Source organism: Plectropomus leopardus, chromosome 9 (genome assembly GCF_026936395.1).
Source record: "Plectropomus leopardus strain MGB_pleo_1.0 chromosome 9, ASM2693639v1, whole genome shotgun sequence".
In the NCBI taxonomy this organism is placed as follows: Eukaryota; Metazoa; Chordata; class Actinopteri; order Perciformes; family Serranidae; genus Plectropomus; species Plectropomus leopardus.
The window spans coordinates 16,910,397-16,926,092 of record NC_142184.1 but is presented as its reverse complement, the minus strand read 5'-3'; the positions used below and the strand labels follow the sequence as shown (position 1 = coordinate 16,926,092).

Below are 15,696 nucleotides of genomic sequence, written 5' to 3'. Positions count from 1 at the left end.
GTATCCACCCCAGGTTAAATTATTATTGCTGCCTATATAACATGTACAGTCACTTTCTCCCACACCAACCATGTTAAGTGTCATTACTAAATAAAATCAAGGACCATATTTTATTATAAAGAGGTGAAACCAGCTGTTCAGCACTTTCTCATGAACAAACTCAAACCATACAAATAGAGATTCATACACAATATGTTTATATGTCTTTCATCATATGTTCTATATTCAAAAAGTGCCCAATATATCACGGGCTTCAACACTTGTTAAATAAAAGCCAATTTACCTGTGAACCAGGTGACCCTATAATGCAAATTCATCAGTCACACTCCTCACAGCACTTGTTCAAATAATCTATTTGATGTTTATGTAGTGCTGGTTAACGTTTAATCGGGTCTTTGTCAAAATTACTCTCAGTATTGATTTTGAGGTTTATCTTGTTATTCAGTCTGTGTGAAAAGGAGCAGCACATACACTCAAATGAGGACACAGAGGTGATGAACATTTGAGACAAGCAGGATAAACTAATGCTGCCATGTGGGAGCAAACTGTTGGTTCTTAATAAAAGTCTTTCTACTACATTTCTAACATTAAAATTGATGTTGTAGATTTTTCTTCCATTTTCTTGCATACCTGTTTTCATATAATGCCAGAGATGAAATTTAGTCATTTTTTTGAAAATCACAAGTAAGTCTCAAATCTTTGCACTCAAGTCTCAAGTAGTTAAGTTTGAGATTCAAGTCCTAAACAGGTCATGATGACTGACATCACCAACTGTAATGCCATTTCCCACAACAGCATTATAATATGATCAATTAAAAAAAAAATAATAATTACATTTTGTAATGTCTGTTATAAAATAACTTTGCTTTTTAAGCTCAGGGATGGATGACTGAACAGGCCTACTAGGCACAGTCTCAGGGGCCCAAGTGTAACAGGGCCCTCTGGGCCAGTGAGTAATGCCAGTCTGTCCTAACATGCACTGACCGGGCAGAGACATAAAATTACCATTAAGAGATGCAAAGGAATTACAACAAGACATTAAAGACTACAAATTGACACAAAACAAGGTAAAACAAAATTACCACAGAGACACTAAACCACAGAATGATGCATAATAACTACAAAAGCATGCAAGACAATAACAAAAAAGTGGCAAAACCACCACCAAGTCTGTGTGCCTTGTTCCTGTATTGGACAGGTGTTGGAACATTGTGCATGTCTGTGCCCAGGGGCCCATTGTCTCACTGCCTTTGGGTGAGATAACATAGGCTTGTTAACTATGTTAATATTGGCCTTGACTTACTGTTTTTGTTCAACTTCAAATGTCAAACCAAATCTGCAGGTTCTCCCTTCACATTCATTGTCTTTTGCCTTGATCACCAGTAATACGGAGGCTGACTTTTACACTGATCTGTAGCCTTAAGGCTTAGCCTTTAGCTTACATTTATATCTGTATCTTTTTAACCTGCTTTCGCTGCCAAATGAGTTTGACATCCTGGATCCCTAAAATGCTTATTGTAGACCCTTCTGTCTGATTCTCTCTGAAATCACCTTTGTCATTTTGCCAAAATTTTGAGAATATTTCCTCAAGGTGTGCAGTTAGTTACATTTTGGGCTCCATCACAAAGAGGCAGGGCTTAGCGCAGGGTCACCTGACTCAGGCAGTTATGGAAAATGAATTGAATTGTGACATACTTTTTAAGGATCATAATTTTTTTATTTGGTCACATAGAGTCTCAACTCATCAAATTTGTGTCTTCACACCTCTGTAGATTACACCCTGCACTTGGCACAGTGGTTAAGTACCTGGCAGGACACATCTTTGGGATATCATTAATGTTTTACATGTAACATGTTGTCCTCAGTGTTTTATGTTTCATTTATGCTTTTACTGGCGAGGTGTGGTTGAAGTTGAAACAAATTGTCCATGTCAGACACTGGGAGATAAAGCTGTGTAGTTGTATTTTGTTTTATTATAGCCTTGGATGAAGTAGAGCAGCTGGTGATTTATACCGTTTTCATTAGTTGTAAATAATATTACAAAAGCCAGAATTAGAAGTGATTCACTCCTGCAGCAACACTGTGCACAATTTCTTTTTTGTTCTTTAATTACTATATGTTAATGAAGTTATTTTCCCAGTATTAATGTTTCATTGAATGACCACTTTCAAAATGCACATTTAAATAAAGGAACAAATGGCTCACAGGAGAAGCTCTCCCTGTTGTAACAAAAATGACTAACAGTCATGGAAGAGTGCTGGACATATCAGGAAGCGTTCTTGCACATATTAACCCCGGCTCCCTGTAATGCCTATGTAGAAGTGTGCTGTCTAAACTCAGGAACATCTTGATGACGAAGCATAGCTGACAGGATAACTAGCATGAATTGCGAGAACATCCTCCAACCTCACTCTCATGTCAGATCATTTACAGATTATACAAAATAAGATCATACGTGTTTAATTTTTAATTAAAGATGGAACAAGTTTTAGTGAAATCCGTCAAACTATTGAAAAGAGCTGACAGGGTTAGGTTTCACCAAGACTATAAATGTTTAAACAGAAATATGTGTATTTACTGGATTTCACCCCCGCAAGGGCATAGCTTTCTTTTCAGTATTGGCAAATACACATGGATGGAAATTTTCATCATCATTGTTTAATTTCCTGCATTGTGGTACATTTTTATGCCCCAATTTGTGCCTTTTTTGTTTCAGTTTAGTTTAGTTTAGTAATATATATATATATATATATATATATATATATATATATATATATATATATATATATATATATATATATATATATATATATATATATATATATATACAGTTTTCTTTTTCTTCTTCTATTTTCATATGTTTTTTTGGAGGGACATATGCTCATAATGTAAATATTGAGGGGGACATGTGCCCTGTGTCGCCCCCTGAAATCTGCACTGATGCATTTTGTGGCAATTGTAATTACTCACTGGAGCACCAAATGTGTCTTAAGCCGCCACTGAAAATTGTCTCCATTAAATGCACTATTCAATCTTCTATGAGAAGCACATCTGTATAAGAGAATTACTTTGCTTTTCTTTCATCTTTGGAAACAACTGGAGGGCTTAGGGCTGAATAGCACAGACAGAAAGTAGTGTGACCAACCCAAAACAAACATTAGCTTTTTTGAAGTAGAAAGAGATAACAACACTAAAGGGGAAAGAGAGGCCACAGTGTGAAACTCATAATTATCTTTCAGGGTAGAGCAGAGAGTCCAGGTCTCACTACAGGTTTATTATTGTTTTGATAACACCTACGTAAGCTAGAAAGCACAAAAATATAATGAAGGAAGCCTACATGACAGAATAGGTGATCTGAACAAAGAGAAATATGTATAAAAAAATAAAGTCACTGTTATCTTGTAATTGCTGAACCAAAAAGTATTGTGTTGACCACTTTTTGTGTAAGTAAATCATTTAACTGCTGGGATTAGGAGGTGAGGTGTTTGTTAACCTGGTGAAGGTTAGAGATTTCTTGGTCGCCAGAAAAACAAAGTTAGTTTTTTTCCCTTAAGATATATTCTGAATGTTACTTTAATTTGTGCATATTTACATCCCCAATCACCCCCAAAATTTGGAGGCTGGGTAAAATGTAAATAAAAACAGAGTACAATGATCTGCAGATATCCTTCAACATATATTCAATTGAATACAGCCAAAAGACCAGATATTTAATGTCTGAACTGATAAATGTTATTGTTTTTTATAAAATTTAATAAGAGTAAATATACTCTCATATACTCTCATTCTGAATTTGACACAACATTTTCCAAAAAAAAGTTGACATGTTTACCACTTTGTTACATCACCTTTTCTTAAACTCCAGTAAAATTCACCTAAATTCACCCAAAACACCTATCCAGACTTACCTAAAGTACACTGACTGCAGTCCTTATCCCCTTTTTACTACACGTACATGCATGGGCTTATTTGAAAGATAAAACGGAAGTTTTTCCACCAAACAGTCAGAATCACTGTAAATGCTTCTGTCATTGAGTTATATCAGCTTAAACACACTGTAACACAATAATTTTTCACGTTCACTTTAAGATTTTCTTCTTCTTCTCCAAAAGAAAAAAGATACTTCAGGAGAGAAGAACTGGGAGGTATTAGCTGGAAAAAACAATGGGGCCATATGAAGCGTCACAGAGTCCAAATTCACAGTAGATAACAATACCACAGAAAATAAACCTTTTTTTCCATGCTTGTTAAAGTTATTTCCAGATGCATCCAAAAAAAGAACAAAAAGAAGGTGAAACAATTTAAGAATGTGTGAATATGGGAGAAAAACAATCAATACAGACATAAATGTCTATTTAGAATCTTTCTGTATATAAAATCACTTCCGCAAAACCTCAGTTTATATCTGTTTTTCCCTTAAAACAACCCGGGAGCCATTGTTTATCATTTCTTTACATGTTTACATGTCAAGACTGGCAAAATAGACAAAAGAGCATACATTTAGTGCAAATTTGGAAGAGTTTACAGAGAGGTGGCTGGAAGAGTCCGCACCTGTGTCAGCTGAGGCTGGTCATGTATACTGCAAGTGTGTGGTCATAAACTCATGTATTGGATAATGATAATAATAATAGTAATAATAATAATAAGAAGAAGAACAAGAAGAACAAGAACAAGAACAAGAAAAAGGATAAGAAAAGTCACAGCATCCTCAAAGTTATCACAAATCATTCTGAGGGGAACATGAATGTTTGTACAAACTTTAGTAGTAATTCATTCAATAGTTATGAAGATAATTTTAAACCACAAATATCAACTTCATGATGGTGTTAGAGATAAAAGTCTGGGGACCAACAAAGCCAGCAGGATTCATCTTCTGGGTATCATGAGTTATTTTTTAAATATTCCAGCCTGGACAAAAGTGGTGTTGACCAACAGAGCAACAGTCTTAGAACTACACTGACCTGGCAAATTATGCTCATAACATAAAAAATAAAATATATAAAATTGAGAAAAAGCTAAAGAAAGAACAGATACTTTGATACTTGGAGTGTTAAAATCCCTATAAAATTTAAAGTTGAATCAGAGATGTAGCCATTTTTCACTTCATCAGTGAAAGCAGAATACTGTACACTGAGGCCTCCCTGCACGAGGCCAAAGGTCATGATGAAGAGGTGGGATCAGAGCCTGCAGCGTGACAACACTGTCCCTGAAACATGTGAGCAAGCACGTTTTACATGTTGAGGCGAGTTCTCATACACACATCCTGATCAAGCGTCACTGATTAATCTGCACTGACTGTAACAACCATGTTGTTTTACTCATGCTGTTATGTCATATAGTATGCTCAACTGTGCATGGAAAAAAAGCAATTATCCTGAAATGACACTGTAGAGACATTAATGTGTCCTCCAATAAGGAAGCAGACATATCACCTATCACCTGCAGGCTATTAGACCTGCCACACAGTCTATAAAATGACATGTCACGTTCAGTACTGTGTAATCATAAAATCTGCTTTCAAGCATGTTGTAATTTCAGGTGTGTTTGAAACATGAACAGTAAAAAAAATGTTTTTGGACTCCTGTTTTGAAAACAAATGTATAAAGAGAATTGGATACAGCGTTGTACAGTCCATTCGCTTTCCCAACTTGTCGAATATCAACGCTAAAATAAATATGGAGCTGGAAAGTCCCTATAGGACAGGCAAGAGCACTGGTGGTTGTGTCCAACAAATCTCAGTAACCTGGTGTTTGCTTCCTGTTTGAATACTGAACCAAACCATAATGTTTTTCTTAAAAATGCGCTTTTGTTGCACAAGGAAGAAAAAAAGTATGAGGTGTTTTACAGACGTAAGGTTATTTTGAAAAAGACTGGAACAGTCTTTTAATATAAACTTGCATAAATATTTATAGTTCCTTTGTTTTTCTTTTGTATATATTGTATTGAATTTTTGTACATAGACAATAATCTGTTTTTATGTAGTACTCTATGGACCTTTCTCTGTCTTTAATGAGAATAATAATAATAATAATAATAATAATAATAATAATAATAATAATAATAATAATAATAATAATTAGGACCCTGTTATGATTTAATTAAAATTTAAAAGAGTGCAACACAGTTGTCAAGAATGGCAAAATCAACTACAGAGATCAAAATGGGCTGTATAAGTTTATGTTTTATTATTTTCCCAACACATATCAACAACCTGTAAATGTTATGCCTCTGATACTTGCAGTTTCTAGGTGAAATCCACACTTAAAAAGTACAGAGGACTTGCAGAGTATTTGCCCAGCCACTTCTACAAGTAGAAACCTGAACAGCACCAGTAGCATTCACTGGTCTATTTTAAACCTTTTTACCAGTGAGCATGCTATTGGCCTTACTCACAGCCAGCAGCTAGCACAGAACACAAGACAGACCTACCAGCAAACAAAAACACAGTCTGTGTAGAGTAGTTTAAAATATCAAAGCTGCTGTTATCTCAGTTCAGATACATCTGAATTCTGGCGCTGGGTAGCCTCGGGGACACCACTGGTACGATCGCTCTTTTCTGCATATCAGTCATGCTAACATGCTACTGCTCATACTCTGAACTGACTGTGCATGTCTGCGTGGTGTGTGGTGTGTATGTTTAGCACACACACTGTCGGTGTCATTATGGCCTCTGTAAGTGTGTGAGTTTGTTGGCTAGCTGCTGGTGGAACCAGTTAAAGATACTGGTCAACATGGAGAAGAAAGGCCTCTACAAGCTGTTCAGTACCTTTCCAGTCAAACGCCATCTGAGAGGCCCCCATCTGATGTTTGTGCTGAGTAGGAACGACCAAGTGTCCCTATAATGTTTTATGCCTTTATTGTTTTGACAATAAAATGAACATCAGTAGCAGTAAATGTATAAAAGCAAAACACCCTGCAGTTACAACATAGATCCACTTTGCTGTTAAGTAAATTCAGCCTCCTAACTTCACTTTGGAAAATGTTTTTCTCTTTATGTAGAATTTCAATCAAGCCAGTTGATTCCCTTTTTTTAAATTTGAAATTGCAGCTATTGTTTGAGCTCAAGTTACAAACCACACAAAGATTACAAAGCAGTTTTCAAATGGAGACCTGGTGTTTGCAGTGAAAATTGTCGTAGAGGTGGCCAAACAGGGCCACTGAAAATCTTGGGGTGGGACACAAAATAAATAAATAAAAAGATCAGGAATTCATTTTTGCTCCTGTAGACTAGTTGAAAACTATGCCAATATAAATGTCAATCACATAATTTGGTTTGTTGTTGTGTCAGTTAATATAAGATAGAAGAGGAAAACCTACTTCATTAATTTCTGAGGAGCGATTCAATTCATTTTTGCTCTGTTGTTATTACATGTACTAGGGATACCGAAGCAATCAGTCGGGGGTTTTGTGCTGTGCTCAAGGGCAAACTGACAGCTAGCCAGCAGCCAGTCCACATTGCATACTTGGTTTATACTGGGACTTGAACCAAAGACCCTTCTGTTCCCAAACTAAGTCCCTATGGACTGAACTACTGCCAGCCCACCAGTCATCTGATGTGCATGGACTTATACAAGTTCAGTTAACTCTTTGCATTTCATAACAATCCTATTTTAATGTGATATGATTCGATTTGTACATGTGTTTGGCGATTCATTGTTCTTCAGATTTCATTTGAACACACTGATTGGAGAAATAAAACATTTACTGCGAACAAGCCAACTCAATTTTAAAAACAAAACAAGAGGCGATGAATTACACTGAACAAAACTTTAAAAGCAGCACTTTTGTTCTTTTCCCATTTTTCACAGGTTTATGTTCTTTATGCACTCAAAAGACACATTTCTCTCAAAATTTCAGTTGCAAATTTGTTAAAATCTGTGTTAGTCAGCATCCATGGTAAGCCCATCCTCCTGACAGGTGTGGCATATCAGGATGTTGATTAAACAGCATCATTACTACACAGGTGTGGCTTGGGATGGTCACAAACAAAGTAAGATGTTGAGTATAAATCAAACTCCCTTTTAACTTTCTCTATTTTTTTCTGGCACCAGGTCTGTCTTTCTATGTGGACAAAAGTGGGACAGACATCCAGAGCAAGAGTTTATGGATGATCCAGTGCTGGACTCTGCTCAGGCAGAGCATGGTTCACTTCTGCTCAGGCAGCTGCAGAGGATGAGAGCAGCTGAGGAGCTCACTGATGTGGTGCTGTTGGCAGACGGGATTCCCTTTGCTTGCCACAAGGTGGTGCTGTCTGCGTTCAGCCCATACTTCCAGGTCAAGATGCCATTCACAGTTATTGAAAATTATTGTGCTGTTACAGAAAAATACAAAATAATGCAATAAGTGGTTTGCAGAACTGTTTTAATTGTATGATGAGACTTTAATTCTTAATCACTGTGTCCAGGCCATGTTTACATGTGGTCTAAAGGAGACCCGGGGAGGAGAGGTGCCTCTGAGAGACACACCTGCTCAGAGCCTGGAGCTGCTACTGAACTACATGTACCGAGCTGAACTCCCTCTCTCCAACGACAACATCCAGGGAGTGGCTGCTGCAGCCTTCCTGCTCCATGTAGACGGAGCCTTCAGGTGGGAAAACACACTGGGAAGTCATTAAACCCAATAAACTAACATATTCAGCTATATTCAACTTTTAAAGTCCCCCTAAGAAAAAAACAATTCTTTGCATATCTTATACCCTTGGGGCTATAATTATAAACTTTTTTTTTTCAATAGACCCCATCGTTTTTTGAATATAGGCCTCTGCCAAACATTTGAGATGCCCAAAAAAGAGGAAGGAAAATTTATTTACTGTTATAATGCTTGTAATATGTTTTCCAAAATATAACAATTTGTGACCAGGTGATTAGTGGTATAACTTTACTAATATTATCTGACTTTTATGTTCTATTAACACTGCTTTGAAAATTTCAAACCTGTATGAAAAAACATTTAAAAAATGTGGTATTAATAACAGTAAATATTTATCATTCTATATTTCAGGGGGAAAAAGTAAATTTATGATCTTTACATTGCTATTGTCATCATAAAGGGAAACTCAACCATTTGGTAAAACATGGCTTTAGACTTTAGAAATACGATACTTAAGAAATTATTTCACCATATGTATACTGCTTAACATTAGATGTACTATTTGAAATCAAAAAATAATCTGAAGTTCATTTCTATCTTAGCAAACAGTAATTTTTTATTTCATTAGTTTATCTTCACCACCATTACCATAAAAAACATATCAACCATTTGGTAAAGCATTTTTTTATTAATTACTAGTATTTTACTCCTACCCTACTTTTATTTTTTTGTATAAAGTCACACATATATGTTCAAAACTCTCAAACTATAACAAGCTGAATTAATATGCCTACCTTTGAATATTCTATCACACAAAACCCTCATGTCTTGTGTGGATCTTTTTTTGTTCCTGTAGAGGGCGAACTGAAAAGGCAGACTTTTAAAATACACAGTGACATCCAGTGGACTTTTTTAGCATCACATATCTAAACCAAATAGTAGCAATGGTTTAATCAGGTTGAGTAAGGTTCAACACATTTTTCATTAAGATAAAGTGACTCAGAGTGAGATCTACCAAAGCGGGACGTGAAGCAGGATGTTAAAGCATCAAAGAACATAAGGGGGCATCAAGGTAATTTTAAAAACAAAGTACATAATGAAGTACAATAGTAAGATGATTTAATAGCAAAGAGAATTGTGACATAAGTATGTGTGAACTATTTTGTTCTTACTGTTATTGCTTCAGGTTATGTCAGAGCCACATGGAGGCTCGGATGGACCCTTCCAACTGTGTGGGTCTGTACCACTGGGCCAGAAACCTCGGGGCCACTGGTCTGGCCGACTGTGCCTTGAGATACCTCTGCCAACACTTTGCACAGGTAGGACATTCATTTTAAGTACTTCGTATTAACTCTTGATGAGAACCATAAGTAATTATTCCTTGCACCAAGATCTGAGTAACTGCAAAGAAAAGTTTTTGACCTGGCTGCAAAGTTGGAAACACTCTAGCCAAAAAGAAGGACCAGCTAGATCAAACTTTCTCATTTGGCAGCTAAACAGTGCACTCAAAGGTGAGGTGAGAAAAGAGCAATGCAGTAACAGTTTGACCACAGTTCACAAGCAGTGACTAACATGATTGACAGCTGCGTCACACTCCTTGGCTCACATGCAGTAAGGGGAGGATTTTTTCTTTTTTAATTTCACAGATTATCCATCTCATTCAGTGCTGTGTGCAATTATAAAACGTTCTTAAAAATATCAGCAGCTACAGCTTACAAGGCTCAGCATAGGTGATCTGTTGCTCCACTAAACTTTTGGGTGGTGTTTTTTGTCACAAAAAACCTGCAAAACATTTACTTTCTTCTCACACTCTCACTTGTTTTTCAGCTTTATAATGATGTTGATAGGTGGCAGAAATCACCTGCCCTTTGTTGCACAGGGGTTGACATGTTTTGGGAATATATTGCTTTGGTAGCTTTTAACTTTCTTTGCCATTGTTCACTCCCCTTTGGTTTCTGTGCTTTTTCTAGGTTTGCGAGGAAGAGGAAGTGCTGGAGCTGGATGCCAAAAGTCTTGGGGATCTGCTGGGTTCGGATGACCTCAACATATCGCAGGAGGAGGTTGTGCTGGAGCTGGTGCTGCGTTGGGTGGAGAGGCGAAGGGGGGACTCGAGGAGTGAAGCCCAGGCTGCGGAGTTACTCAGACGAGTCCGGCTGGAACTTGTGGACCCTGGATTCCTCCGTAAAGCCAGGCGGAGAAACCCGGTGAGAGTGGAAAAGGACAAGACTTCTTATACAGATTTATAAAAAGGATTGTTGGGTTGTCAGACTCCCATGCCAAAACATTACTCTTGCAGGTTTTGCTGAGGGATGCTGAGTGCTTTGGGATGATAGATGCTGCTCTGCAGACCTCTGGTCTCTGTCAGACGTCAGCTCCACCTCGGCCGGCTCTTCGTTACGGCATGGAGACCGCTGACCTGCTGCTCTGCTTGGGTGGGGTGAACAAGGAGGGAGTTCCTGCCCGCCGTGGAGGACGTGCTGACCTCAGTTTTTGTTTTGCCCCCCATGGTAGAAAGACTTACTACATCCCTTCTCCACTAAGGGGCTGTGGAGGTATGGGCCAGATCACAGCTGGGGCAGTGACACGAGACAACAACATCGTGGTAGCCGTGGAGGCAGAAGACCAACACAGGATGAAGAGGATGGATATCTACAGGTGAGTGTGTGATCACTTATGAGCAGCGGTGGAATGTAATTATGTACATTTAATCCAATTTGAGGTACTTGTGTTTAACTTGAGTATTTTCTCTTTTTATGTCACTCTTTACTTTTTCTCCACCACATTTCAGAGGGAAATATTGTACTTTTTACTTCACTACATTTATCTGAAAGTTTTAGTTACTTTACAGATTAACACTTGCTTAACAAGCATCAGAGGAATTTGTAAAATATGATGTTTTGTTATAAATCAGATTACCAAACAGTTTTTTAAACAGTTTAATTAATCAATCAATCAGTTAATTCACAGAAAATGAATTTCCAATTATTTGATAAACATTTAAGAATTTTTCTATGTAGAAGTTTTTTTTTTTATATAATTTTGATTTTTGGGGTGTTTTATTCTAGTTTTCTATTTTGGACTTTTCTGTGTTTTTTTATTTTATTTTTTTTCTACTTTTTTGGATATATTCTCCTTTTAAGTAGAATGGAAAAAATAATTTTGAGTTGTTGGATGCCGGCATTTTTTTGTTGCTGTTTTTTTTCCTTCATTGGGTACTGAAAGTGAATATACTGAAAGTACATTTTCCTAATTATACCTACATACTTTTACTTAAGTAAAATTTTCAATGCAGGACTTTTACTTGTAACAGAGTATTTTCACAGGGATGGGATTAGTACTTTTACTTACACAAAGGATCTGAATACTTCATCCAACACTGCTTATGAGGAATCCTTTCATCTGAAATATCACTGTGCTGAAAAACATATCTAAAATGCCTGTTTATGTTCCAGGTATGATAATTCGGAGGAGAACAGTTGGGTGGAGCTGTGCTCCGCAGCACATAGGGACATGTATGCTTTAGGGCTGCTGGGTGATTCCTTGTATATGATAGGAGGACAGATGAAAGTGCGTAATCACTACATCATCACAGACAGCGTGGAGAGATGGTCGCTGAAGAGAGGAGGCAGCTGGCTCAGCTTCGCGCCTCTGCCTCTCCCCTTAGCGTGCCACTGCACCGTCAGCCTGAAAGAGCATCTCTATGTGCTGGGGGGCTGGACACCACAGGTACACAAACATGTCAATACTTTGCATGTCAGTACAACCTAAAAACAGACTTTCCTCATGGGTAATAATAAGGCTTAATCATTTAAAGGCCTTAAACCTTTTTTTCACCCGCTTACTAAAATTGATGGCGTCCAACAGTAACTCCTTTTTCTCTGGTCATGTAGCACCAATTTCAAACGTATTTCAGCAAAATTTCTGCTCATGTTTCAAATTTTCGGTGCATTCAAAACATATTTGTAGTCTCTCATAAGTCACGGATGCAGTTAAAATATTTTCACGAAAATGTTGCAATATTCAGAGAATTTTATGTTTTTATTGGAGGAGACAAATACATGTTCTAATAATGAGGGGAGAATTGTGCTGTGTCCTTCCTCAAAATCAACAGCTATATATGTCAGCAACTTCTCTTTTAGTTTAATTGCTAAATACAAAACCAGTTTAAACAACATACAAAATCAAAATTTATGATCAAACAAAGCAGTCAAAATAGAACAGTACTCCAATTATAGCGTTTTTATTATTGCCACACCAGTGAACGCATTATATTGATTTTTATCAAACAAAAAATCTTGCATACAGATGCTTTAAACGGTCTCAGTGATTTAAGTTAGATGGTGAAAGATTTTAACTTTTGCCCTCTCAGTCCTTCACTGTTTCTCCTCTGCTGCAACTTATCTCTCACCTCATTTTCTCATCTTTTTCTCTCTCCTCCTGTCCATCTCTTTCTTCTCCTCCCTCAGCACCTGCCAGATGATGAGCCTGACAAACTGAGTAACCGCGTGTTTCAGTTTGACCCTGGCAAGGACAGGTGGACTGAGCGTGCCAGAATGAAGTACTCCAGGTACCGTTGTGGCACGGCTGTACTCAATGGAGAAATCTACATACTAGGTCAGACTATGAGACAGACTGCAACTGTATTCCTATTGTTCTATATGAGAAAGAATTGTGCCAAATAATGTATTTGTGTGTTTTTCAGGTGGTATAGGATGTGATGGAGAGGACTGTGGACAATCACGTCGCTGTCTGAGCTCTGTGGAGATCTATAACCCAGACACAGACACCTGGAGGGCGGGGCCGACCCTGCCCACTTCTTTACTCAGCCTCCGAACCAACGCCTCCAATGTAGGAGCAGTGGAGGGCAAGCTCTACCTCTGTGGATACTACAAGGGGGCTGGTCAGTTAGTGAATGCCTGTCGTGTTATTTTGCATGTTTAGCATGGTCTCTTACAAAATTTTCCCCTAACAATTTGAACCTTTTGAAACCTGCAAATTGGTTTGATTTCATTCAAAAACATAGGCGGAAGGCACCAAGCGATTTAATAAAACATGGCCAAAACAATAGCAAAAAATATGTCATATTTTTTCTGTAATATAATTTAAAATACAAAATTGTTATAATTGTAAATATACCTTTCTGGACATTTTTCACACACACACACACACACACATATATACACAAAAATAAGACACACTTTGGGTCTGCATCAGAGTTAGGGAATGCCAGCTAACTGATGAGGCAGTATCTGTGGGGAAATTAGATTTTGGTCAGCCATAACTTGCATACTTTATCTCATGACTGCAGGCCGTCATGAGATCATCACCAAGGAGATTTTGGAAATGGACCCTGCAGACAATGTGTGGACGGTGGTGGAAAGACATGCAGCCGTGCATGACAGCTATGACGTCTGTCTGGTGGCTAACCTCAATCCTCGTGACCTCTTCACACCCTAATTCATCTCCTCCTGACTCTGAAAAACAATGCTTGGAGCCAGGATGGGTGGGAAATGAGCTTCTATCCTTTTAATTTCATACAGGTTTATTACACCAGGCTTGTTTCTTGGACTTCACACGTATCAACAGCAAGGTCAATATATGTCTGAAATGACTGAGTGTTAATCTAGGTGAGTGATACTGAATTTATGGCCCCAACCACTTTCTAATTCACAATAAAAATAAAGTGATTCACACTGGGAATTGTTTTTGTACTTTTAGTATGCATCCCCTAATAGAGGTCCTAACTAAGGCCCTATTGTCCTTAAATCCTAGAAATAACCTGAAATCCTGTAAACATCTCAAAATCCACCAAATGTCCTAAAATCCGGGAAATGTCCTAAAATCCGGCTTCTCTGATGCCATCTGCAGAGCTCTCATTTGATAATGGACCAATTTTAAAAGTAGTTTTCCATTACTCATCTAGTCAAAAAAACACAGGAAAATAGGATTGAGGCTGAAAATACCAATATTATCCTTCGACCTTTTAAACTCAGGTGTAAAGTATCTGCAAAGAGATTTGCCATTTTCAATTCATAATGTATCTAAAATGTAACTATCAATAAATCTTCACACCTAAACAGGAAATTTAGTTTATCTGAAAATGACTCATATAAGATCACACAAATGTTTTCTCATCTACCGTAGCTATGGCTAAGGTTTGGTATAGTGAAGGCCATTTCAACGACTCGAATATGAGTAGGGAAGGACTGTGGTCATGGTTGAAAGAAATAAGGGTTAAATAAATAAAACAGCAAGGCAGCATAGGCATGAGATTCCTGCCTTGAACAGGCATGTGTAAATGATTGATTAGTTTATTTAAGTGTCATGAACTTACTTGTGCCCAGCCCACACAGGCTTATAAGACACTGATGATAACATATACAATATACAATACAAAAAAAAAAAAATACAAAGCCTTTTCTAATACGTCCACAGAACAAAATATATATTATACAAGGAGCATTTTATAATATACAAACCAATAATAGACAATTATACCGAATACAGTCTTTTTTGACGTGATGTCTATGCATTTTTCAATGAATCGGGCTAAGGCAGAAGAGCAAGAAGAGGTGATGGGGCTTTTTTCATATCTATGCCCAGGAGCCTATTGTTTTATAATCTGCCCATGCCTGAATCCCATGATCACTTTTTCCATGGTCTTTATAATATGGGGGTAATAAATTGACATCAGTTGAGTCTTTCCTAGATAACCAGCTTTTTATCTTTATCATGTGGATTTTAAATAAAATAAATGACTTTAATCGTGCAGTCTCACCAACCACCATTACTCTTTGTTTCTGACTTCAAAGTCTCCTCGTCCTCCTAATTTCCTCAAAGTCTCAAGGATTTATTTTCTCAGAGCTCACCGCATGGCAAAGCATCAACAAACATGTCCGAGTGAAGTGGTGGATTTAGGGTGAGCGTCTGACCCGCATGACATTCCATACATGCCTTCTCCCCCCCTCTCCTGCTGCTCAGCCGGTCAAATAAGAGCCCTCAGAAAACCCAAAATGATCCCAAATGAGTGTGACTGGCCAGGATGTTGCTATGAGAGCCGGTTTAGGAATGAGGAGGCTCCACCCATCGCTCTGGACCATGTGGTTC

General features: G+C 37.6%; 1 protein-coding gene across 1 annotated transcript; it reads left to right on the top strand.

Annotated features, from left to right (window-relative positions):
• Window positions 1-6,381: 6,381 nt before the first annotated feature.
• LOC121947506 (kelch repeat and BTB domain-containing protein 12-like) lies at window positions 6,382-14,286 on the top strand. Its single transcript, XM_042492588.2, has 10 exons — window positions 6,382-6,540; window positions 8,052-8,274; window positions 8,405-8,586; window positions 9,776-9,908; window positions 10,560-10,793; window positions 10,886-11,244; window positions 12,042-12,315; window positions 13,056-13,203; window positions 13,292-13,489; window positions 13,898-14,286. The coding sequence occupies exons 2-10, from the start codon at window positions 8,104-8,106 to the stop codon at window positions 14,044-14,046; spliced, it is 1,848 nt and encodes a 615-aa protein (XP_042348522.2). The 5' UTR covers window positions 6,382-6,540; window positions 8,052-8,103; the 3' UTR covers window positions 14,047-14,286.
• The last annotated feature ends 1,410 nt before the right edge of the window (window positions 14,287-15,696 follow it).

Excerpts from the sequence above, each read along its gene's own strand:
- LOC121947506 (XM_042492588.2), top strand. The coding sequence starts at position 8,104 with ATGGATGATCCAGTGCTGGACTCTGCTCAGGCAGAGCATGGTTCACTT. Across the intron at positions 9,909-10,559 it reads TCTGCCAACACTTTGCACAG|GTTTGCGAGGAAGAGGAAGT; the intron begins GTAGGACATTCA and ends TGCTTTTTCTAG. Across the intron at positions 11,245-12,041 it reads AAGAGGATGGATATCTACAG|GTATGATAATTCGGAGGAGA; the intron begins GTGAGTGTGTGA and ends TTTATGTTCCAG.